The sequence below is a fragment of the Nicotiana tomentosiformis genome, chromosome 1 (genome assembly GCF_000390325.3).
Source record: "Nicotiana tomentosiformis chromosome 1, ASM39032v3, whole genome shotgun sequence".
Lineage (NCBI taxonomy): Eukaryota > Viridiplantae > Streptophyta > Magnoliopsida > Solanales > Solanaceae > Nicotiana > Nicotiana tomentosiformis.
The window spans coordinates 2471999-2498547 of record NC_090812.1 but is presented as its reverse complement, the minus strand read 5'-3'; the positions used below and the strand labels follow the sequence as shown (position 1 = coordinate 2498547).

The 26549-nt window shown below is 37.8% G+C and overlaps 2 protein-coding genes across 4 annotated transcripts; one reads left to right on the top strand and one right to left on the bottom strand.

Moving 5' to 3' along the window:
* Positions 1 to 1163: 1163 nt before the first annotated feature.
* LOC104097926 (protein N-terminal asparagine amidohydrolase) lies at positions 1164 to 6587 on the top strand. Its single transcript, XM_009604546.3, has 9 exons — positions 1164 to 1394; positions 2276 to 2461; positions 3734 to 3798; positions 3885 to 3984; positions 4085 to 4123; positions 4222 to 4407; positions 5356 to 5534; positions 6012 to 6131; positions 6211 to 6587. The coding sequence occupies exons 1-9, from the start codon at positions 1335 to 1337 to the stop codon at positions 6356 to 6358; spliced, it is 1083 nt and encodes a 360-aa protein (XP_009602841.1). The 5' UTR covers positions 1164 to 1334; the 3' UTR covers positions 6359 to 6587.
* Positions 6588 to 6668: 81 nt separating this feature from the next.
* On the bottom strand, positions 6669 to 13157 carry LOC104097928 (zinc finger CCCH domain-containing protein 14-like). 3 transcript variants are annotated; one of them, XM_070176072.1, is made up of 4 exons: positions 12252 to 13157; positions 9889 to 9966; positions 9440 to 9500; positions 6669 to 7617 (listed from the first exon to the last, which is right to left on the bottom strand). In XM_070176072.1, exons 2-4 carry the CDS (start codon positions 9905 to 9907, stop codon positions 7407 to 7409), a joined length of 291 nt encoding a protein of 96 aa, XP_070032173.1. In that variant the 5' UTR covers positions 9908 to 9966; positions 12252 to 13157; the 3' UTR covers positions 6669 to 7406. The 3 variants fall into 3 exon arrangements, 1 of the variants encoding a protein (XP_070032173.1); XR_011408202.1 differs by lacking the exon at positions 9440 to 9500; XR_011408201.1 differs by lacking the exons at positions 9440 to 9500; positions 12252 to 13157 and having other exon boundaries at positions 9889 to 10902.
* Between the last annotated feature and the right edge of the window lie 13392 nt (positions 13158 to 26549).

The following is a 26549-nucleotide window of genomic DNA, read 5'->3' as shown; positions in this document are numbered from 1 at the left end:
GCGCCGTAAGAAAAGCTGTAACGACTAGTTTATTAGGGCAAGATATTAAAAAGAATATTCCATTGGATATTCTTTGTACTTTTGCTACTAGGGTTTATTGGGGGTATGGCCCATATAAACAGCAAAAAAGATAATGAATAAGGGCATGTGATATTCATTGTGATAAGAGCAGACCTTACTAAAAGATTTTCTTCCTCTTGAAAAGACACAAAGAACACTTTTTTTATCAAGATTCATGTTCATATTATCCTACACTTTTCCATCAGATCCGAAAAGATTTCGAATGTTCTACGATCTGTCTATCACTCATCATTGCCAGGAGGAATAATCACCTAGCTCATTATTTATTGGGTGAATCACTCCTCTTATTTACTCAAATGCTATTTATTGGTATTTATTATCGGCCACTCTTCCATTATTGCTTATACTTTATATGACTATTTAATGCTTGTTATTGTCAACCCCTTACTGGATCTGTCCCACCTCACACACGTTTTCAAAATTCGCATCTAGAGATATTATCATTAACTAGGTTTAACCCGTTATTACATAAATATACTAGTTTCATCCGAAAGTTATACTTTTTGGTTAAATAACTCTACCGTTAATTCTACTCATAATTATTTTCCGCATCAAACTTGAATGCCTCATTAATTTGCTCATTTGTTTACAACAGCCACTTGTTTATCAAAAGATAAATTGATAGAGAAGAATAAAAGGAAAATATGTTAGAATAATTGATTTATATAAAAGTCCAATATGGCTCGAATTTTTCTTTAAATTGTTTTCTATTCACCATTTTGCATTATGATGTATTGTGACATAATACATCTATATATTTCTGCTTGATATTATGGATTACACCGTGTATATTGTTGTTGTTGATTATGTTATTGTGGATAGAATCAATAACTTTATCATGAAAACAACTAATTTTTCTGAATAAATTATCTCATTTTAAAATTAAAATTATTTTGTTCGGAATTATTGTATTAATTGAGTCAATAAATTTCGAATAACTAATGATAAATAAATAAAATTGTAAATACACCCCCTATTTTTTAAAATAAAGCAGTTGAACTCCAATCAAAACCATAAACAAGAGTATATAAAACAGTTGCCCAATATTTTAAAATCAAAAGTTTAAACCTCCAAATAATATAATTTCTACCAGAAATATTGTTCAAGACTTACCAAACGAAGGGCAAGAGAAGAGAGAAGTCCAGTCGTTGCCCCTCTGGTCATCTCTATTCTCTGCGCCTTTGTTTTTCAGCTCTACATCTCAAAAGACTATCCTCTGCAATTTGTTTCTCTTTTCTAACATAAGCGCCACTATGATATTTGTGGGTGGAGTTCCTTTCCCTACAGATGATTCTTCTTCTTCTCAGTCTCAGGTATTGTCAACTTTTATTCTTTTATTCTTTTTTTATTTAACAAAAATCCAACTTCAGGTTTAGGTTCAATCTTAATTGAGGGTTGCACCCACCTATGAATCTTTTACAACTAATCCCTTCTTTATCCTTGAGATAAATGCGTCTTCTGCAATATATGGTTGATTTATAGTAATGCTGTTGTACTCTAATCTGTAAAGACTCCACCTTTTCCCCTTTTCTCTTTTTTTTTTCTGGTTAAATTTGTTCATCTGCGCTATTGTTGATTGGTTATTAATTTTTTATTTCTTTTGGACTTATATTTGTCTAAAGAATCAATGTGTTGAGTAGAGAAAAAGACTTTCTGTTGTTAGCTGTACATTGCATTAAAAAGGGACTGTTTGGTTTGGATTGTTACGTTTGGCTTACTCAGTTTCTTTATTCTAGTTTGTTTAATCAGTTTCATCAATTATAGACGCTGCTTGGTTATTTTACAACAAATTGTAATCTTTGAACTATTTTTTAAAATTATTTATTATTATTATTATTATTGAAAAAGACTGATAATCTTATCAATTTTTAGACAATAAATAATCATAAGCAATATTTATAATCTAATCCAGTGGTTAGAACAGTGTCAGGCAGAGTATTTATCACAGGCAAATATTTTTGGCGATGCATATATAACTGATGAGCCATTCACCAATTTTAATTGATTTAGATACATCTGAGGAGGTTGCTTTTAATGACTCCTATTAACCAACAAGATTAGTTTCACAGGGAGACATTATCATATTGAATCTAAAATCTCATTACATCAAACTTTATCTCTGCATTACAATGGATACAAAGTTTCGTTTTCTGTTTTTATGTAGCTACTTAATAAGAACATCCTATATGAACAGGAACATGACATCCTGACAGCTTTAATGGAGCATCCAGTTTTGGTATCTGCCTCGTCTTCATTGAATGATGTTGAAGAAAGGAAGTTCTCTGTTTCTAAAGACTCTAGTTTGAGTATATCAAGACATAATACATGGGTTTACATTTTCCAGAGAGAATATGCAACTGTGGATCCTGCACTTGTCGATGTATGTTCATGCTTTCTATAACAATCCTACTGAAGTAACATCTGACCTTGTTTCTCATCCTTTCTCCCCATTTGGATTTCTTCCTTCTTTTTTCATAGTCCCAGACTTGCAGTTGCAGGAGAGAAGTTGATTTAAAGGAGCTTTCCTCGTCTGATCTGTCTTTATCGCCCACTTTTCGTGCCACAATATGCTGATTGCTGCATAGTACCTAATCTTTCTAAATAGTTATAGAAGGCATTGGCTATAACTACCAGGTTTAGCACTATAAAATTGGGCAAGGCTGTGAGTATCTGTGTGCTAAACGTGCCCATTGCTGCAAGAAAAAATATTTTATGCTCAACAAAAGGAAAGTAGTAGACCATAAATTAGCCTTAACAGTTGAGAGTGTAATTGCCTAGAGGGAAAGCGATGCATTTGGATGATCAGATTGAATATTTTGCACGAGGGCAATGCAGTCCTCAGTCTGCCGGATGGTAAAATGCATTATGTTATTCCATATGTGCACCTTGCAGATATACTTGGATCTAAGATGTCCACTATGTTTATGGTGTGCTGATTCAGGTGTTCTGTGTTAGCACTTGTTATTTCCCTTTCAAGTACTTGGACTCTCTTCTGGACACTTTCCTGATCCTATCTGATTGAAGCACCCATGCTCAAATCTCCTCTGTCCACTGAGAGTTTATAGCTTTAAGAGATTCATCTGCATTGCTGGGATGCATCTGTTAAACCTCTTTCTGCTGACTATTGTGTGTCTCATCCTTATTCTTATCATTTTGGAGAACTTCTGTTTTCATCATCTGGAATAATTGTGATCTTGTGATGACATTCTAAAGGTTTTGTCTTGGCATAACTAAGAGTTCTCCGGTACATCTCTGTCAAATTATTTCTCTTTTAATTACTGTCTTAGCATTTCTGTCTTCTATAGCAGAAGTTAGAGGGATATGTTTGATGGTGGGCCATGTGGTTTCTCTTGAATGTATTTCTGCTTCATAGGTCACTTAGGGCAGGCCGGTGCACAAAGCATTCCACGTTCAAGAGAAACCACATGGCCCACGCCGCACCTCAAGTGGTCATTTATGTAAAAATAATTGCAACTTACTGAAAGTTGTTGCAATTTCTGTTTGTGTTTACGTTGAAGAGCACATTTCTTGACCATTCCATTTCTCAAACAATGTTGATCTACTGCAGTACCAAAAAATGAGCAATTTTTTTCAAAAATTTCCACTCTTTTCTGCTGAAGTTCTAAAAGATTTCCTTTGCTCTTGAACATAGGCGGTTGGCACGGATGAGGCAACAACTTGTGTAGGCATTGTCATAAGAAACCAAAAAAGTGGAATGTAAGAGAAACTATTTAGACAGGACGTCATTATTTGCAGTACAATGCTGCTTAAGTCTAACTATTGTGATTGTGACTTCGCTACAGGACTTCTGTTGCTCACTTGGATTCACCATATATTGTTGATGTTGGCCTAGACCAGATGTTGGCATCTGTTGTCAATCAAAGCTCAGATGCCATGTTGGATGTATTCTTCTCTAATCCTTGATGTCTAACAACATTAGTAACTAGCTTTTTTAGCTCTTTAATCACTTTGGATGTTGACATTGGATGGGTATAATATGCAGGTTCATATAATTGGTGGCTTTGATGATGGCTCGCCTAAAGTCTGGCCAAGACTCCGCTTTTCTTTTGATTTTCAGTGAGATAGTGAGTCATCTAGAGGCTAGATAATGAAGCTGAATCTGTTGCGCTTTTTATGCAGCATGTTAATGGTATTACGGAAGGTCATGCAGAATTGGAGGGCTATTCCTTCCCTTTGTGCAAGAAAATAGTTGAAAGCCTAGCAAAGAGTAATATGAAGTTCCAGATTCACACTCTTCATGTTCTTGGGCACAATACAAGACGAGATTCTGAAGGAAATTCATACCCCATCTTCTCTGGTTTGCTGGTAAGCTCTAATTTGTATTTCACTTTAGTTTATAGCGCTGATTAGCACAGGACAAGGGAGGGAAAGCTTAGTGGTAAAATCACCAATGGAGCAAAGTGGGAAAAGACTGTCATTTTCGGCTCCTGGGTAGGTGAGTTTACCATTTCAGAAAAAAGATAGCCTTTATTATACAGTCATGATACCTCAATATTCCAAGATGCAATGTCCTGGATGGCGTCTCGCTTGTGGTGGGAAATACTGTGTTTGTATTGTCTTCAATGGGTGAATCCAGGCACGGTCAGAGAAGTTTTGTTTAGCTGGACCTTTAGTGGATGAAAGAGAAGACACAGGGCGTGGGATGTTGCTCCACTAGCACTTATGTGGACCATATGGAGAGAGAGAAAGTAGGAGAGCTTTTGACGGAATAGAGAAAGATTTTGTTCACTTGAGGAATAGCCTCTTATCCCTTGTTTCTTTTTGTTGCACCCATGAGGTTTCCATAAGTGTAGAGGACTCTGTGTCAACAACAACAACAACATACCCAGTGTAGTCCCACAAGTGGGGTTCTAGAGGACTCTGTGTCGTTTGTAGAAAACCATATCTTTTTGTAAGGTTTTCTACTTTGGGTATACTTCTTGTATACGGGATTTTTTCCCAATTCTTAACAAAATCTTATTACTTGATTTAAAAAAAAAAGAAATCAAGAACTGATACATATAGAGATGGAAAGTAAACATTAACTAACACGTTAAGGAGAAAGATTTATTGGGTTTTCTCGGCATTACTGACTGGCATGTTGAAAACATCCGGGGGATTATGGATTGAGCCTTGAGTCAGTCGGCTGATCATCAATACTTTTTGGTTCTCCTCTGTAACAAAGAAACGATTGTTCGAGTATATAATTTTCTAAGCAACTGCAGATCTTTTTAGAGGGGAGATTCTTAGATTTTTCAAAATTCATTTGCTTAGGTGGAAACTGCCACTGGGTCTATTTTTCCAGCAAGCTTTGATGCAACAACAAGATGTCCTGATGAAGTTGTTAGGAGAATACGAGTGACTGCAGCTTTTGAGGACGGTAGTTGGGAAGGAAGATTATTAGAGACATATGATACTCAGAATGACCAATTCGTGATTGCTCCATGCACTTGGTAAAACTGCTTACCTTTGGATTCTTTATTTATAGTTTTACTGCTTTTTCAACATTATCTCATGATTTATATTTCTTATCCTGTCATGTCAGTTCTCAGTTTGTCGCCTTCCCTGAATTCGTTATAAGCTACTTTGTCAGCTAAATTCCTTATCTATATTTTAATTTTGTTTAGATGAACTGCAAGAGTAATATATAGATACATAACTACACCAGCTGAGACACTAGTCAACTATATACCAGCTGAGACACTAGCGACTAACTTTAACTTAACTAACTTAAGCGACGAAAAAAAAAAAAGATTTTGACTTCTAACAATTGATAGAACCTACATAGGTGGGACAATTGGTATTAAAAAGCACCAAAATCTGTGATCTCTTGGTTACACATTTTTTGTTTGCCTATGCCACTAAAGGTAGGCCTCTTTGATGTATGTTTTAAATATATCTCCTAATGAACTCCATTTTTGTTGACATAGGAACATGCGTAAGATACATATAGCCCTCATGCTACAGAATTTATCTGACCAAGAAATCCTTCTTACATGTTCCACTTCTCCTTTTGCCGAGGCTCCAGATTTCGTGGATGGCCTAAGAAGGTACTACAATAGTTCCAAAATTATGACACACTAATTCCTTTCCCACGTGAAACATCATTTGAACAAATTCTTTCTACAGGCAGTGGGACTATCTAATCCAACACCCAGATTGGAGAGAAACATTCCCTTCCAAACAGCCACGTATATTTCAAAGGACAGAAGATAATATCTGGGTGAGGCACCAAGCAAAATTAGCAATTCCGGAACTGAAAGGAACGGAGAACTAGCATTGTAAAAGTGAAAATTTAAGGTTACAGTATATATTTTATCGGAAAAAAGAATCAAATTTTATTACTTCCCTTCATTTAAGTGATGAGTTCAATATTTTAAAATATTTGGAAAAATTGTAATAAAGAATAACCTCTTTTAACTTTCCAAATGGTAGTGGTGCTACATAACGTGGAACATAAGGAATACTACATCTTCAATATGGTTAAGATGTTTGATTAAGCTCCATTGGAATTCCTGTTAATTCAGTCAGTACAGATACTGTTTGCCCGAGTTTCAAGAGCCTACGCAATAAAATACGTGAACATAGATATGAAAGGGGCTTGTTATAAAGCTCGTCGTTAACATTTCTCAATTTCGAAATCCAATTATTCTAAAGCGGCAGTAACAGGATCCTAAACGGACTTGCATAATAACGTGTTTTACGGTCACCAATGGACTGTGTCTATGAGGCCACCAAATACTCTATGGAAATAATACACTAATACAGCACAGACAAAATGCTAATAAACAGTATGAAAACCAAGCCAATGGCTTCTGCAACTCACTAGCCCCATGAGCAAAATGGCATTTCTCTCCAAACGTGCATAAGCCTTTTGAAAAATTCGCACAGCTGTGGCATTACACTTGGTATGTTGTTGGGCCAGCAGAACCCCGAGTAAATGGGGCGGCGTTTTTTGACCCACCTGTAGGTGTACGAATATTGGATATGAGCTCCCGTAACATGGCACTGGCCTGATTGATCTGATCAAAGGTTCCTTGGAGCTCAATATTCCTTTTATCAGTATCTCTTTCATGCTCCTTTATAGAGAGCTTGACACCTGTAAGCTGACATATTTGTTTTGAGTTCACACCATTCTTCCCTATGATCGCTCCAGCAAGAGAGGCATCTATCCCAATGGTAGTGGTTGCAGATGCTCCAAAGTTTGTCGCAGCTAGACAAGGTTGGGATGATTCAAGGTATCCGGAGAACCCACTCATAGGTCGTTTTGCTGGGAAATCATCATAAGCCGGACCTATCTCTATCTCGCTATGAGCAAAGTGGCACTAATCACCAAATTTGCACCCTTCCGCAGTGTTGAACTTGTTGCAAAACTTAGACTTCACAGCTGGAGCAGGACCATCACTAAAAGAGGCACCATTCCTTCCAACTAGAGCTGCTGGATTCGAACCCATGTTTGATAGCTGACTCATAGCAGTGTAGCCAGGGACATAATGAAGAAAGTGACATGCCTCCCCAAATGAGCATCCGGAAGTGCTACACCACATCAGGAAAATGGTTATTAGCTGAGCAATGGAATGCAACCAAAGAGAGCCAAATGGAGCCGGGAACAGAGAACACACTGGTGTGCATATTATTAAATCATCAGCAAGTTTAAAACATTAGCTTTCTCCCTCCCTGTTTAGCATGTGCATAACATTGTTCCAGCAAACACTACCTGCTACTACTTACACAGAGCGATTGCTATTAAATGTAGTAATAAATATCATGGCACTAGAAAGAAAATCTTAATTTCTAAGATTAGATTACTACCTTAAAAAATCCTGTCTGTTTCCAACATGAACTTACAAGCGAGAAGATGATTGAAAACAAAAAGATTTAGCAATATGGCGAAAGATTTTTATCACTAAACAAAGACCACGAGAATCTCAAATGTTATTCCATTAAATGTAAGGCACGAGAAACTAGCACCAGGTTCATTAACTTGGATGCCAGGTAAACCAGCTCTTAGATAAACTCCTTTCTGATTACTCGAAATTAGAAAAAGAAAGTTCATGAGGAACTTCAGTCTGAACTAAATTGATGAATCTACCAGGTTCATTCTTTTTCAAATCAAATTTTAGATGTTAGACAGTTCCATCTCAAATTTGTAAACAAACACCTAATGTGAGTCCACTTAAAATATCATATTGGTATGATATGGTGCAAGTAATGGTATTTACTAGGCGAAAAATCAGAGCTTATCTACATCCGATAAGCATATAACCAGTGGCGTAGCCACATAGAAAGCTTCATCGGAAAATTATACAAAGTATATAGAAAATTATATTATGTAAATAAGTTAAAAATTACTTTTTATAAAATATACATTAAACCTTGAACACCTTTTGCAACATTCCTGGTTCCGCCATTGCATATAACCTACAGTCCTATACTCATTTCATTGTGCAATTGATAGACTCAATATCTATAACCACCGTATCTTTTTGTCCAATATGCCATTTTTGGACTTTTCAGTTACCAATATTCGTTGACTAACAAAAGAAGATTTACTGTTTAATCTTCTTGTCATGATTGAGAAAATTGGATATTTAATGCTTCTTCATAAGACAAAAAATGGTATGCCAAAACACTACAATCACTGAATAATTAAAATGAGGAAAATAATTGCACTAAGTTCATATTCCACCCTGGCTTATTCATGAGTTACTTCCAGTACCATCTGTGTAGTTGGTTACCATACAGTCATGGTTCTATAAGAGAATATTGCCTAAAATTTAGTGATTTAGTCTAATAAGTAACATATATATCATCTAAGACAAGATGCGTTGGTAGATGCTCACAGCAGAGGCACAACAGCTATACATAGTACAGTAATAACAGTTGTTATTTTTTGATCAGGAAGTTTCAGAGAGATTATATAGAAAAATCTGGAAACTTTGGCGATATCAATTCCAAACTCTATCCACACACACTGGCACTCACAACCTCAATCTTGAAAAATCTTCCAACGGGAAAAACCTAGATAAGCCGTTCTTGATTCAACACTCCGGCTTGAACATTCTCAATAGTATAGAAATTTACTATATGAACCTGTAGGTAAATACAGCTGATAGAAATAGTCGGGATAAACAGAGGTAGAGAGTGCTTGTTTCTTTCCCTTTTTTACTTTCATGATGACATTATAAGTAGTGCTCTAACAACATTTGCCTTGTAAAATAAAATTCTGCGTGCTGCTGGAAAACTTTTACCATCACTAGCTTGCTATTCCAAATGCTAAGGTTCAAACGTTACAAAACATTAGAACATAGAGGAATCAGTTTGAGAATACTTCTTTTAGATGGATTAAACATGAAACCTGAAAAACTTCATGCATGGCTTTGATTTGCTTCCTACGCCAGTAGTAAAGGATTCTGATTCTGTTGCAAAAGATTGATTATTTCTCTTCAGTTCATAATTTCTAATGGCATTTGCAATATATTAAATAGATTCATATATTCACACAGTACAATTTCTCCATACAACCCAATTTTATCATTATAAAAATTCAAAATCACCTAAATTTAACTGTACTCGTTAAACAAGATACGGTGTTCCGGTTAATTACATAGAAGGTTACTCACTTATAACATATTGCAGGAAAACCATAAAACTTATCATTCTAACCACAAAATAACTCAACTTTCAGTTAATTTCCTACACTATCATTTTTGCCCCATTCCATTAGAAAATAAAATATTAAACTTCTGGGTACAACAAGGCGTGCAATAAGTGCACGAAAAGAAGACTTAGAAAGCGAAAACTAACCACTTCTTGCTCTCTTCATGCCTCCATTGCTACGAAAAGCACCATTTACTCTTCTCTTCCTCCCAAACTCCACTATTGCTGGTTACACAGAAAAAATGAACTAAAAGAGAGAAGAAATCTAATAATTTAACAAAAAAAGGTCTGAATTTGTGTTTTCAAGTATACATATACATATAATGAACTGAATTTGATATGCTATATGGTTACAGAAGAAAGCAGGGGAACAAAAAAAAAAAGAAAAAGGAAGGACGGCAAAATTGCTAGGGTTTTGGTTTGCCCCGAGAGAGAGAACGGGCGGTTCCGGAACTAAAGTTGGACCTTCTAATTTGCAGCTTTAAATCCGCGCCTGTATATGGGTGCCACGGATTAGGAAAAGTTAAGGATTTTAGTTTTTCTTACCTTATTATTCTAGACAAATTACGTGTGTTTGGATTGTGTTGAGTTTTTTATTCTACGATATTGTAAGATTTATCTTTCAAAGTCACGTAGTCAAATTACCTTAAGCTTGTAAATCTTTTTTCTTTTGATAACTGGAAAAAACTATTAAACTAAAATATCTTAAAATCTTTCCTAAACAGTGTGGTTTAAGTCCGCCAAGAGTAAAAATTTCATATTCTGTAGCATATTATCTCAAATTAACAAATTTTCTTCATGTCTATGTTTTCGTTTGTCAGAAAATTTGTACATTTGTTTGCTTCCTTACACGTGTATAATAGTAGCATTTATAGCTTCCAATAAATATTTACTATCCTCAGTAACAGTTACTCTATTGTATATCTTCCTCTTTGATAAGTTTGACAGCAAATATAGGCCGTTCGTTCACCTCCAATTCTTTATATTCCATTTCTTTTGCTAATTTTAATTAAATGAAAATTTAATTTTTTTTCTAAAAAATTACAAGGGCAACTTATAATCACATTGGCACCATTGTATCTAAGAAGCCTACCATAGACAAACTAAATAATTTTTGAGTCTACATTGAGTGATTAACATGAATGGTCCTATACGGGTTGATATTTCATTATTGTCCTCATTTTTTAATGCATTTAATTAATGCATTTAAAAATGACCTTCGGACTCGTGAAGCTCTCTAAGGATTGACATTTTATCGTAATTTTGTGTTTGTTCAATTATTGATTAACTCTATCAATCGACATAACTTTGTGTTATCTACCATCGACCTATCTGTTAAATTATTCATCAAAGTCTACCTAAATGCTATAATATTTTGTGTTGTTTGGCAAAATATTTTTCGAATTTGCAATTCTAATTTCATCAAACCACCCCAACTATGTTCCAAACAATCTCAAATTTGAAACAAAGCTTCCAAATACCAACACAAATGATCCTCAATCACCAATTTAGCCAAATAACATCAAATCAACAAGATTGACTTTGTCTTCTTGGATACTTTCTGAGGACTGACAATGAAATTTTGTGACTTTTAAAGTAAATTATTAAATTACTATTTAAACTAAAAGTTAAGCATAAATAACAAACACTCAAACGATTTTAACGTTAATTAACCATTTACTTCAAATTTTTAACCCTAAACAAAAATTTTGAACTTCTAAAATTGATGAATTATGGTGTTCTGGTGAAGAAGGAGTCGAAGGGGCAAAGAGGCAGAGTTTATTTATTAAATATTGCCAATTATGAGGACATTCTCAATTTTCTGGTTTACATTACAGCTTTAGCACCAGACCAGCACACAAACATTGGCCAAACATCCAGCCCAGCCCAATGAAAGTAGAAAAATTATCTCAAATAGCCGCTCATCAAATCTCTTAAATTAGAAATAGTCGATGAATATATAATATATATGTAATTTGTATTTAATATATGTCTAACTATATATGATCAATGTATTATTTATATATAGGGATTATAAAAATTAAACATTGAATCTGACCGGCGATTTGTGTTACAATCCCATAAGACTAACAACAAAGTATATATAAGCAAACGGCTTGACAGTTGCCACGTCACGGAATAATAATTAAACCTTATTTTATTAACAAAAAAAAAAAGGAATTTACACTCATAACGCATGCACTTAGCACTCACAATTCACAAGTCACAACCACCTTTTGTAATACTAGCTCCCAAAATTAAACACACTGAAAGTAACCTTTAGCTACTCAAAAAATGGCAAGAGCCTCCTCCATTAAATCTCTACACAACTCGCAAAATAGAATTTTTCCTTGAAAAATAATGAAAGCTTCAGTGAAATTTCGAGAAAATCAAAACCCAATTTTCAAAGCCAAAATCCCATTAAATACATTAGGTATCCCATTCCGGTCTAGAATCGAAACCAGCACTAATTACGCCAGAGACAAAGATTTATGTTTGAGTTTCAGTACCTTATTCCAATTCGGTCCGGTTATGAAGTTGTTGTATCGACCCAATGACTCAGACCGGCCATTCGGTTTGGTTATTAAAACTGGAGTCGGATCTCTCGGTTCTCTCATTGAAGCTCCCATGACCATGAGTGCTGAATTTAATTTTGTCCATAATGGAAATCCTAGCTTTTTCCTTCACTTTAAATCTCAATTAGGTGACTTCTCAATACGACGATCAGTCAATACGAAGAAAACCGAAAATAACGACGTTCAGAAAAAAAATATCTTTAAGGATGAAAAGATAACGGAGGAGAAGAGCGGCAAAGTGATGTGGGCTGATTTATTTGCGGCGGAGGGATTATTTGGCGGCGAAGTGTGTGCGAGAACGATGTTTCCGGTAATGGGTAAGGTGGCGGGGAAGATACACTGGAGTTTGAAGTTTCCGGTAACTGAGAGTGGTTTTCCGATGGGGCAAATGCCGTACATGGTGGTTAACAAGTCGGAGATCGAACACGTGGAGATAAAGCAAAACTCACGGGGGAGTGGTGGTGACGTGGCTGAGGCGTGTTTGGCACTGAAGAAAGAGCTGGGTAATTTGGAGCTAGAAAAAGAGTTGTTGTGGAAGGAAATGGAGGAGCTGAAATCGGAGTCGGAGATCTCCCCCGGGAAGTTTGTTCCGGTCGACGGTAGTAGAAAAGTAAAGAGAATGAGAAGATTTATAGGGAATATTGAAAAGTAGAAAAGATCGTAGAAGTAGAGAGATTGAGAAGAATGATGCAGTGAATGAGAATCATTGACATTGAGAAGTTTGATTATTTGGATAGTTGTTTTGTATGGTTTGTTAGTTTAAATACAATATTTATTTTAATTGTTATTTAAATTTATTGTTGTCACGATCCAAAATTTTTATCTTCGGACTGTGATGGCGCCTAACATTTCACTTGCTAGGCAAACTAACGTTAGAATAATATTATCTATTTTAAAATAATTTTTAAATTTATTAATAATAATAAAAACAAATGCGAAAGTAAAGTCTGAAATATAGTGAATAATCCATAAAAATAACGGAGTCTAAATATCATTCCAGAATTGGTGTCACAAATATACGAACTTCTACAATAATACAAATAAAGGTCTGAATAAAATAAAGCTGTCTGGAAACAAACACACAACTAAAGTAAAGTAGACGAGGACTTTAGAACTGCGGACGTCGTGCAATTATACCTCAAATCTCCTCTGGTAGCTGAAATCCGAGCACCCGTTCCGCTACGAGTTCAACCATACAAAACTTATCCAATTTCGATGTCAAATGGACCTTCAAATTTTAAATTTTCGTTTTTGGAAGATTTTATAAAAATCTATTTTTTCTTCTATAAATTCACGGATTCATGATGTAAATGAGTATGAAATCATGAAATATAATCAATATAGGATAAGGAACACGTACCTCAATTTTTTTCGTGAAAATCGCCCAAGTCCTAAATCACGATACGGACCTACCGGAACTGTCGAAACACTGATCCGGGTCCGTTTGCTCTAAATGTTGACCAAAGTCAACTCAATTGAGTTTTAAGGATCTATTTCACATTTTAATCCATTTTTCACATAAAAACTTTCCGAAAAATTTTACGGACTGCGCATGCAAATCAAGGAGTGATAAATAGTGCTTTTCGAGGTCTTAGAACACATAATTAATTATTAAATTTAAAGATGACATTTTGGGTCATCACATTCTCTACCTCTAAAACAAACGTTCGTCCTCAAACGAAGTTAGAAAAAAGTACCTGAGCTGGTGAATAAGTACGGATATTTACTCCGCATGTTCGACTCGGCCTCCCGGGTAGATGCCTCTACCGGCTAACCTCTCCATTGCACTCGAATTGAAGGATAACTATTAGACCTCAACTGCCGGACCTGCCGGGCTAGAATAGCCACCGGCTCCTCCTCGTAAGTCAAATGTTTGTCCAATTGGACTGAGCTGAAATCTAACACATGGGACATATCACCATGATATTTTTGGAGCATAGACACATGGAACACCGGATGAATCGTTGATAAAACTAGGTGGTAATGCAAGCATGTAGGCTACTTCACCTACCTTTATAAGAATTTCAAAGGGTCCAATATACCTAGGGCTCAACCTGCCCTTCTTTCCGAACCTCATTAACCCTTTCATAGGTGAAATCCGGAGTAATATTCTTTCTCCAACCTTGAATGTAATATCACGAACTTTACGGTCGGCATAACTCTTTTGCCTAGACTAAGCTGTACGAAGTCGGTCCTGAATAACTTTGACCTTATCCAAAGCATCCTGTACCAAATCGGTACCCAACAACCGAGCCTCTCCCGGTTCAAACTAACCTACTGACGATCGGCATCGTCTTCCGTATAATGCCTCATATGGAGCCATCTGAATGCTTGACTGGTAGCTATTATTATAAGCAAACTCAGCAAGTGGCAAGAATTAATCCCATGAACCTCCAAAGTCTATTGTAACACCCCAAAAAGTTTCGAAGTACTTAAGTGTAAAGCCCGATAAAATTTGCAAAGAAAATAATATTTCATAGTGCCGGACTAGGCTTACGTGTTGAGGACTAGGTCCATGTGGATATATTCACGGACCATAAGAGCCTTCAATATATTTTCAAACAGAAGAAATTGAATCTGAGGTAGAGAAGATGTCTTGAATTACTCAAGGATTATGACATTGATATTTTATACCATCCGGGAAAAGCTAATGTTGTGGTAGACGCTCTTAGCCGAAAATCTATGGATAGTTTAGCACACTTGGAGGCATACCAAAGGCCATTGGCCAGGGAAGTTCATCGATTGGCTAGTTTGGGAGTTCGTCTTACGGACTCTAGTGAAGGAGGAGTAATTGTGCAGAATAGGGCTAAATCATCGCTTGTTGTGGAAGTCAAAGAGAAGCAATACAACGATCCATTGTTGGTGCAATTGAAAGAGGGAATTCATAAACATAAGACCATGGCCTTTTCTCTTGGCATGGATGATGGTACACTAAGGTACTAAGAGCGACTATGTGTTCCAAATGTGGATGGTCTCCGTGAAAGAATTTTGACTGAAGCTCACACTTCTAGATATTCCGTGCACCCAGGTTCTACAAAAATGTATCATGATCTTAAGGAAGTCTATTGGTGGAATGATATGAAGAGGAATGTGGCTGACTTTGTGGCAAGAAGTCCGAATTATCAGCAAGTGAAGGCCGAATACCAAAGACTCGGTGGGTTGGCACAGAAGATAGAAATTTCAATGTGGAAATGGAAAATAATTAATATGGACTTTGTGGTAGGATTATCGCGCACTCCGCGCAATTTTGATTCAATTTGAGTAATTGTGGATCGACTCACGAAGTCAGCACACTTTTGCCGGTTAAGTCTACCAACACAGCGGAGCAGTATGCTCAGTTGTATATCAAAGAAATAGTCAGGTTGCATGGTACCCAAGTTTTCATCATTTCTGATCGGGGAGCACAATTCACTGCTAATTTTTGGAAGAAATTTCAGCAAGGTTTAGGTACTCAGGTGAATCTTAGTACAGCCTTTCACCCGCAGACTGACGGGCAGGCAGAGCAGACTATTCAAACATTTGAGGATATGTTGCGTGCTTGTGTGCTAGACTTCAAAGGTAGCTGAGATGATCATTTACCACTTATAGAATTTGCGTACAATAATAGCTATCATGCTAGCATTCAGATGGCACCGTTCAAGGCTTTATATTGTAGGAGATGTAGATCTCCTATCGGGTGGTTTGAAATTGGGGAAGCAAAGTTGATAGGGCCATACCTCGTTCATCAGGCAATGAAAAAAGTGAAAATCATTAAGGAGCGATTGAAGACTGCTCAGAGTCGTCAGAAATCCTATTCAGATGTTCGTCGTAGGGATTTGGAGTTCAAAGAAGATGATTGGGTATTCTTGAAAGTTTCTCCCATGAAGGGTGTAATGCGATTTGGTAAGAAAGGGAAATTAGGTACGAGGTATGTCAGACCGTACAAAATCATTCAGAGGATCGGTGAGGTGGCGTACAAGCTTGAGCTACCACCTAAGATGTCATTAGTACACCCGGTGTTTCATGTGTCTATGTTGAAGAAAGTAGTTGGAGATCCGACACTCATTGTTCCGGTTGAGACTATTGAGGTAAGTGAGAAATTGACTTACGAAGAGATTTCGGTTTTTATTATTGATCGCCAAGTCCGAAAATTGAGAAATAAAGAAATTACCTCCGTGAAAGTGTTGTGGCAAAACCAACAGGTTGAAGAGGCTACTTGGGAAGCCGAGGAAGAAATGAAGAAAAAGTATCCTTATTTGTTTGAATGACCAAGTATTTATAAAGTTGTGATCTAGAAAAATTATAAGACTTACTTTCTATGAATTATGTATTATTTGTACATTTGATATTGAGGGTGTTTCGTTTTGGAAATATATTGCTTATGAGGCCACAGTTGGTGTTGTTTCGTATTATGTTACGTCGTTGGATTATGTATATGCTGTTAGGATGTGTTTCTGGGGCTCTCTAAGAGGTGGATAGGCCAAATTACAAAGGAAACTCTTGCGAAAATTTTAAAAATTTAGGGAGTTAGTCAAATTTGGGGCTGCTAGTTTGTGGTATAAAACAAACTATGTTTCATAAGATGCTAATAACGGATTTTTACCATCATTCGAGGACGAATGATCGTAAGCGGGGGAGAATGTAACACCCCGAAAATTTTTGAAGTACTTAAGTATAAAGCCCGGTAAAATTTACAAAGAAAATAATGTTTCATAGTGCCGGACTAGGCTTACGTGTTGAGGATTATAGAAAATCTTCGTGGCGAGCTTGCGAGTCGCAACTCAGACTTTTTGGGTTGAACAATGCACCAGAAAGGCGCGTTTATGTTGTCCATTATGCGATCGCGTAATGGTCGCAGAAGTGAGCAGGAGAGAGCCATTCTGGAAGCAGCTATGCGGTCGACTATGCGACCCCATAACTGTTATGCGGTGCGACCGCATAACAGTTATGGGGTCGCATAGGTGACCGCATACACAGACATATTTTTGATCATTTTTGTAAGCAATTATGCGACCGATATGCGGTCCGCATATCCATTATGCGGTTGCATATGCGACCGCAGAACTGTTCCGGAGCTCAATTTTTGGGTTTTTAAAACCCGACTCTATTTTGTTAAATACACTCTTTAGGCCATTTTTGAGCTATAATCTAATATTTTAGAGTGAGAGAGAGTGCCCTAGAGTGAGAAGGTGTTCTTCAATAATTGTTCTTCAATTCTTGCCCAAGTTTTGAAAGATTAAGAAGGGAAACTCATTAGGTCTTCATCATAGAGGTAAGATTCTACACCCTAACCCTCACTTTCGAATTTTATGTAGAAATGGACAATTAGCAAGATAATTCCTGGGCAGGAGGGTTGTTTATTTATATGCATGTGTTATAAAAGGGTGTAAGAAGATTGTTGAGTTAAAAATGGTAAAGATTGGATTGTGGGATGATGGAATTCTCCATAAAAGGGCCTTGGAACCTTAATGCACACCAAGTGTTTGAAAAAATGCTCAAATGAGCTAGAACCACGATCATCTTCCTAATTTTGATTCAATTTGTTATATTTCTACAATATATTGAAGTTGCTAAGAATTCCGAAATATTTTAGAGTTTAAGGAAGCTCAATTGAGGTATGTTGGTTAAACTCTTCTCTTAGAATTGAATCCCACGATATTCATGTAAATGATGTAAGTCCCGAGTGATTCATTATGAAACTGGCTATTCCGAGTAAGATTGGGTTGAAAGATATATATTCAATAAGCATCCCAAATACTTTATTCATGTTATGTTACCAATTGAGGATGTGTTAAAATATGGGCTATGCATTAATAATGTTTCGACTTTAAGTCAAGTTCAAATGAAGGCTATTATGCCAAATTTTGTGAAATATCTCTATGTGCATTAGACTCTAAATTGCTCACATGTGTACTACACACTTTGATTTGAATTGTGTTTGTTGTTGATGGTGAGGATGATATTTGAAATTGATAAGGTGAGCATGAAATACTGAATATGGCCAACGTGCCAAGAATGATCTTATAATTATGGCAACTAGTGCCAATGAAACAAAAAGATATGAAAGTATTATGAAATGCGATGATTGATATAAAAAGGTTGATGTCTCAAATAAGACAGCCTAACCTATCGGGTCGTGATCGGACACCATGCCGCACACATGGTAGTGATTGTGCTGGAAATTATAATTAAAATTATGATTGTGGTCGATGTCCCTAATAGATAGCCTAGCCAATCAGGTCGTGATTGGACTTTGTGTTAAATACGGTGGTATTGATATTGAGAGTAATTGTGGTATGATGTCTCTAATGAGATAGCCTAGCCGATCGGGTCGTGATCGGACTCCATACTGAGAATACGGTGGTACTGGTATTATGGGCAATGGTATATCAATACTAAAAATCTCCCAATATGAGATATGAAAATTAATTTGAACATTGTCTTGATCCTAAATTGAGGTTTGATGTTGATTAAGGCTTTCATTAATATTATGATAATCTTGTTTGTATTATTTGTCATTCTATTGAGAGGGTGTTTAGTTATACATACTAGTACGATTCGACAGTACTGACGTCCCTTTTGCCGGGGTGCTGCATTTTTAAATGGATGCAGGTGGTTATACAGTAGGAGATATTGATCAGTGATAGCAGTACACCTTCTTCCGAGCTGACTTGGTGAGCCCCACTTCATCCCGGATTAATGTATCTTTTGTTCTTTATGTATTATGGTTGATGTATAGGTGAGGCCTTATTGCCGACATTATCATTGTACTCTTCTTTATCTATAGAGGCTCCGTAGACATAGTGTGGGTTGTGTATTGGTGCTGGGAAAGTCAAAATATATTATGTTGTAGTTGTATTACTTGTCCATTTTAAACTTTAAAAATGATGAAACTATTGGAAATGAATTGGTATTGTAGACGTGAACACCTTTTGTCTAATTAATGAAAATATGTATTATCTCCATTCGTGGATGAGTTTGGGTGGAAGGAAATCTAACAGGCTTGCTAGGTCGGGTTCACTCGGTTGAGCGCCGGTCGCGCTCCTCGGTTTTGGGGCGTAACATCTATAACACAAGCGCAAAGCATCTCTTCCAATATCTGAATGGTGTGCTCCGACTGTCCGTCTGTCTGTGGATAAAATGTTGTACTCAACTCAACCCGCGTGCCTAACTCACGTTGTACAGCCCTCCAGAAGTGTGAGGTAAATTGCGTACCTCGATCTGAAATAATAGACCCGGGCACACCGTGTAGGCGGACAATCTTACGAATGTAAATTTCAGTTAATCGCTCTGAAGAATAGGTAACTGCCATTGGAATGAAATATGCTAACTTGGTCAACCTCTTCACAATGACCCAAACTGCGTCAAATTTTCTCTGAGTCCGTGGGAGCCCAACTACAAAATCCATAGTGATACGCTCCCACTTCCACTCAGGAATTTCTAACTTCTGAAGCAAACCACCAGGTCTCTGATGCTCGTACTTAACTTGCTGACAATTCAGACACCGAGCTACATATGCAGCTATATCCTTTTTCATTCTCCTCCACCAATAATGTTTTCGCAAGTCTTGATACATTTTGGCGGTACCTGGATGAATAGAATACCTGGAACTGTGTACCTCTTCAAGAATTAATTCACGAAGCCCGTCAACATTAGGCACACAAATACGACCCTGCATTCGTAGAACTCCATCTTCCCCTACAACAACCTGTTTGGCATCACCATGCCGCACTGTGTCCTTAAGGACAAGTAAATGAGGATCATCATACTGCCTCTCTCTAATACGCTCATATAAAGAAGACCGAGCGACTGTGCAAGCTAGAACCCGACTGGGTTCTAAAACATCTAACCTCACGAACTGATTAGCCAAAGTCTGAACATCTGCAGCTAATGGTCTCTCACCAACCGGAATATACGCAAGACTGACCATACTCATAGCCTTTCTACTCAAAGCATCGTCCACCACATTGGCCTTTCTGGGGTGATACAAAATGGTGATATCATAGTCTTTCAACAACTCCAACCACCTTCTCTGCCTCAAATTAAGATCTTTTTGTTTGAACAGATACTGAAGACTACGATGATCAGTAAATACCTCACACGAGATACCGTAGAAGTAATGCCTCCAAATCTTCAGTGCATGAACAATGGCTGCCAGTTCTAAGTCATGAACAAGATAATTTTTCTCGTGAACTTGTAACTCCCGCGACGCATATGCAATCACCCTGCCATCTTGCATTAATACTACACCAAGCCTAATGTGAGATGCGTCACAATATACCGTACACGATCCTGAACTTGTGGGTAATAGCAACACTGGCGCCGTAGTCAAAGCAGTCTTGAGCTTCTGAAAGATCAACTCACACTCGTCTGACCATCTGAATGGGACACCTTTCTGGGTCAGTCTGGTCAATGGGCTTGCTATAGATGAAAACCCTTCCACGAACCGACGATAGTAACCTGCCAAACCCAGGAAACTCCGAATCTCCGTAACTGAAGTAGGTCTAGGCCAATTCTAAACAGCCTCAATCTTCTTAGGATACACCTTTATACCTTCTGCCGATAAAACATGCCCCCCAAATGCAACTGAGTCTAACCAAAACTCACATTTTGAAAATTTGGCATATAACTGATTATTCTTCAAAGTATGAGGCACACTCCGAAGATGCTGCTCATGCTCCTCTCGACTGCTGGAGTAAATCAAGATATCATCAATGAATACAACCACAAAAGAATCCAAATAGGGCTTGAACACCCAATTCATCAAATCCATAAATGCTGCTGGGGCATTTGTCAACCCAAATGACATCACTAGGAATTCGTAATGCCCATACCGAGTTAGAAAAGCTGTCTTAGGGACATTAGATGCCCTAATCTTCAACTGATGATAACCAGACCTCAAATCGATCTTCGAAAATACCTTGGCACCCTGAAGCTGATCAAATAAGTCATCAATTCTTGGCAGCGGATATTTGTTTTTGATAGTGTCCTTATTCAACTGCCGATAATCTATACACATCTGCATAGAACCATCTTTCTTCTTTACAAATAATACTGGTGCACCCTAAGGCAAGATATTGGGTCTAATGAATCCATGATCAAGCAAGTCTTGTAACTGCTCCTTCAATTCTTTCAACTCTGGTGGGGCCATACAGTATGGTGGGATAGAAATGGGCTGAGTGCTCGGAGCTAAATCAATACAGAAGTCAATATCCCGATTAGGTGGCATCCCCGACAAATCTGCAGGAAATACTTCTGGAAATTCACAAACAACTGGTACTGAGTCCATAGAAGGAACATCCGCACTGAGATCGCAAATATAAGCCAAATAGGCTACACACCCTTTCTCTACCATACGCCGAGCTAATAACCTTGCTAGCAGAATGACCAGGAGTTTCTTTCTACTCTAACCGAGGTAATCGCGGCATGGATAGGGTCACTGTCTTGGCATGACAATCCAATAAAGCATGATAAGGTGACAACCAATCCATACCCAAGATGACATCAAAATCTACCATATCAAGAAGTAGAAGATCCACACTAGTCTCAAGACTACCAATAGTAACCACACACGAACGATAGACATGATCTACTACAACAGAGTCTCCCACCGGTGTAGATACACACAGAAGCACTCAGAGAATCACAAGGCACAACCAAATATGAAGCAAAATAGGAGGACACATAGGAATAAGTAGATCCTGGATCAAATAGAACTGAAGCATCTCTATGGCAAACTGGAATAATACTTGTGATCACAGCATCAGATGACTCGGCCTCGGGCCTAGCTGGAAAAGCATAAAATCAGGGCTGAGCCCCACCACTCTGAACTGCGTCCTTGGGACGGCCTCTAACTGGCTGGCCTCCACCTCTAACGGCCTGACCTCCACCTCTAATGGTCTGACCTCCACCTCTAGCTGCCTGACCCCTACCTCTAGCTGCCTGAGTAGGCAGTGAAGCAACCAGTGCCGGTATGATGGCACGAGAATCTTGTCGAGATCTGTTACTCGCCAACCTAAGGCAATATCTCCTGATGTGACCAATGTTCCCACACTCATAACACTCATCCTGATGCCGTGGCTGCTGAAACTGAAGCTGACCCAAATGGGCCGGATAACCGCTGTAGTAACTCTGGAGTGGTGGTGCACTGATAGGAGCTGAATGTGCACTGAATGTTGGCTGCCCATAAGGCGGCATAATAGGATCGTGACTCCCTGAAGCACCGTGAGATGCATGAAGTGCTGAATGAAACGGTCTGGGAGGATGACCCCTACCAAAATTACCCCTGCCTCCAGACGAGGCACTACTAAAACCACCGAACTGACGAGGCCTCTTATCAGACCTCTGCCCTCTCTCCTGTGCAAGAACCATCTCGATCCTCCTCATGACATTAGCAGCTACCTGAAAAGAAATCTCACTTCCGGTCTCTTTGGCCATCTGAAGCATGATAGGGTGAGTGAATCCCTTAATAAACCTCATCACTCTCTCTCCCTCAGTAGGTAGTATAAGGAGAGCATGACGGGCCAAATCCATAAAACGGGACTCATATTGAGTAATAGTCATACTGGCCTGCTGTAGGCGCTCAAATTGCTTGCGGAAATCCTCTCTCAGTATGATAGGAAGGAACTTTTCCAGAAATAGCTGAGAGAACTGCTCCCAGGTAAGTGCAGGCAATCCAACTGGTTTGATCAATGTATAATCTCTTCACCATCTCTTGGCAGAACCCGTCATCTGAAATACAGCAAAATCAACCCCATTGATCTCAACTATATCCATGTTCCGCAACACCTCATGGAAGCAGTGAAGATAATCATGTGGGTCCTCAGAAGGTGTACCACTGAAGTGAACTAGAAAGAGCTTGGTAAACTTATCTAGTCTCAATAAGGCCTCAAAAGACATGGCGGGCCTATCACCGGTCTGCGCCGCAATAACTAGCTGAACTACCCCAACTGGCGGGGCTGCTGGAGCCTGATTCTGGGGAGCCATCTGCTACGAAACGGGAGTAGTGGGAGTTTGTGCTCCTTCCCCAGCCCGTGAAACGGTTGGTGCCATTGAAAATGTACCATTTTGGGCCACGCCCTCCATAAGACTCACCAAACGGACTAGAGCATCCTGAAGGCTGAAGCACTGGAGTAGCTATGAATCCTTCCGGGACCTGAACTGGTCCAACTGGTACATTCTGAACTGGAACCTCCTCCTGAAGATCCACCTGAGGTTCTACAACAAGTGCAACTGCTCGAGCTCTGGACTGAGCTCTACCTCGGCCTCGACCTCTACCCCTGGCCATAGTTGTCATCGGGGGCTCTGGTCCTTGTCCATCGGTAGATGTATTACGTGTTTTCACTATCTGCGAGAGAATAAGAGTAGAATGGTTCAATCATCGATGATAGAATAAATTCGCATGACAGAATAAAAAAGAAGTGATATTGTTCCTAAACTTCATAGCCTCTGAGAGATAAGTACACACGTCTCCGTACCGATCCTTCAGTCTCTACTAAGCTTGCTCGTGACTCGTGAGACCTATGTAACCTAGTGCTCTGATACCAACTATCACGACCCGAAATTTTTACCTTCGGACCGTGATGACACCTAACATTTCATTGCTAGGCAAGCCAAAGTTAGAATAATATTATCCATTTTAAAATAATTTTTAAATTTATTATTAATAATAAAAATAAATGCAGAAGTAAAATCTGAAATGTAGTGAATAATCCATAAAAATAACGGAGTCTAAATAACATCCCAGAATTGGTGTTACAAGTTCACGAGCTTCTAGAATAATACAAATAAAGATCTGAATAAAATAAAGCTGTCTGAAAACAAACACACAACTAAAGTAAAGTAGACGGGGACTTCAGAACTACGGACGTCGTGCAGGTATACCTCAAGTCTCCTCTGGTAGCTGAAATTTGAGCACTCGTTCCGCTACGAGTTCAATCATATAAAAATTATCCTTTTCCGATGTCAAATGGACCGCTTCTGCAATTGTGGAATTCCGTTCAAATAGAAAGCTTTTTGGCTAGTTCAAGGTCAATCGTGAGCTGTAGGAAAAAATAGTAGCGAACCAGAAGAAATTCTCGTAGTTGCATAAGGGGGACCTTCAAATCTTAATTTTTTGTTTTTGGAAGATTTTATAAAAATCTGATTTTTCTTCCATAAATTCATAGATTCATGATGTAAATGAGTATGGAATCATGAAATATAATCAATATAGGATAAGAAACACTTACCCCAATTTTTTTCGTGAAAATCGCCCAAGTCCCAAATCACGATACGGACCTACCAGAATTGTCAAAATATTGATCCGGGTCCGTTTGCTCAAAATATTGACCAAAGTTAACTCAGTTGAATTTTAAGGCTCTATTTCACATTTTAATCCAGTTTTCACATAAAAACTTTTCGAAAAATTTTACAGACTGCGCACGCAACTCGAGGAGTGATAAATAGTGCTTTTCGAGGTCTTAGAATAGAGAATTGATTATTAAATTTAAATATGACATTTTGGGTCATCGCAATTTTATCGTATCGCTAAATCCATCGTTAGGTAACGACAAAAAGTGTCACTTTATGGAACGATGGATTTGGTGTGGTGGCGTCGTTACCTTGCTTTTTTCTCTCATCTTACTCATCCTTATTATTAAATAATCACATTTTATCCTTTATCTTACTTTTTATATAATAATTCTACTTTGTATCCTATTTTTTCGTGGTAATGTTGCAAGTTTATTTTTCATGTTATTAGTATGTGACATCATAAAATGACGGCAAACGATACAATATATCCAAATATTATATTCATCAAACAATACAATACAATATAATACAATATAATATATTATGAAACGACGTATAACAATAATCCAAACATTAGTGTATCCAAACATTGATATCTTTTAAAGCTTTCCATATCTCTTGTCTGGTCACTGGTTGGATCAGTTTAACTTGCTGGTCTCTATTTAGCACTGTCCCTCTCTTCATTACATTTGGATTAATAGCTGGAATTGTATGAGCACTAGAACCTAGCAGTTGTTTATAATAGCCAAGTATTTTTGCCTCTATGTCCTCTTCCATATGTACCTGCACCCCAGTTCATTTGCGAGAGCATGAATACCATTCAAACTGTTCCTGTTTTTCATTTGAGCAAAGAAATATGCAGAGTTAGTGTCTCCCAGTTTCAACCACTGAACTCTTGACCTTTGCCTATATATACTTTCCTCTATCAGTATCCATGTCTCTAGTTTACTCTTTAGTTCCTTTTCTTCCTCAATTAATTCTGTGTTCAGCACTCTGCAACTCATCTTCTCCTGAACTTCCTGTAGCTCCCTTCTGGTTTCTTTGATTCTGTCATCAACACCTTTATAGTGTTGAGTGTTAAGCCCTTTGATTGCTTGCTTAACTCTTATTAGTTTATTCTATACTCCCTGCATCTTTCCATCTGTTCCAGTTGTGTTCCATGCTTGATCAACTTCTTGCATAAATTGAGGATGCTCAGCAATGTAATTGAAAAATCTGAATGGGCTAGTTTTCTTCCTCTGCATTTGTGAGATCATAAGCTTAAATGGGGAGTGATCAGAGACAGATGGTTCTAAGACTTGTATCCTCAAGCTAGGCATTGTCATCATCCAGTTAGAGTTCACCAGTCCTCTATCTATTCTGCTATATGTATGATTATTTGTCCATGTGTAGTCCCTTCCCGCAGTATGCAGTTCATTCATTCTTGTGTCATTCATGAATTCTCTAAAGTCTTTTATTTCCATATACTGTATCATAGTACCATGCTGCCTATCTTGACTATTTAAGACTGCATTGAAGTCTCCCATTGCTAGCCATGGTCCTTGCTGCAAACTGTGTATATGTCTCAACTTCTGCCACATTTTCAACCTATCTTTTATAGTATGCAAACCATATATTGCTGTGAATCCACATGCTAGCAACTTTGAATGTGTTATGATCTGCCCATGTATGATTTGTTCATCTATCTCAGTTGGCTCAATAACAAAAATCCTTGGATCCCATATTACCCAAATTCTGCTCTTATTGTTGTTGCTAAAGTTTGATATCCACTGCCAACTAGGAGTAATTTTCTTGATTATGCAGCTAGCTTTCTGTTCCTTTATTCTGTGCTCAACTAAGGCTATCACTGCCTTTTTATTCTGTTTTATGAACTCCTTTATCTCCTTTTGCTTATAAGCTTTATTTACCCCCCTAATATTCCATGTAACCACACTCATACTGGTATAAATTGAGTGTCCT

What these genes read in the sequence shown, in the direction of transcription:
- LOC104097926 (XM_009604546.3), top strand. Translation starts at nt 1,335, where the DNA reads ATGATATTTGTGGGTGGAGTTCCTTTCCCTACAGATGATTCTTCTTCT. An exon ending in TGGATCCTGCACTTGTCGAT is followed by an intron (nt 2,462 to 3,733) that starts GTATGTTCATGC and finishes TCTTGAACATAG; the next exon opens with GCGGTTGGCACGGATGAGGC. An exon ending in GTGATTGCTCCATGCACTTG is followed by an intron (nt 5,535 to 6,011) that starts GTAAAACTGCTT and finishes TTGTTGACATAG; the next exon opens with GAACATGCGTAAGATACATA.
- LOC104097928 (XM_070176072.1), bottom strand. An exon ending in CCATGCATGAAGTTTTTCAG is followed by an intron (nt 7,618 to 9,439) that starts GTTTCATGTTTA and finishes GATGTGGTGTAG; the next exon opens with CACTTCCGGATGCTCATTTG.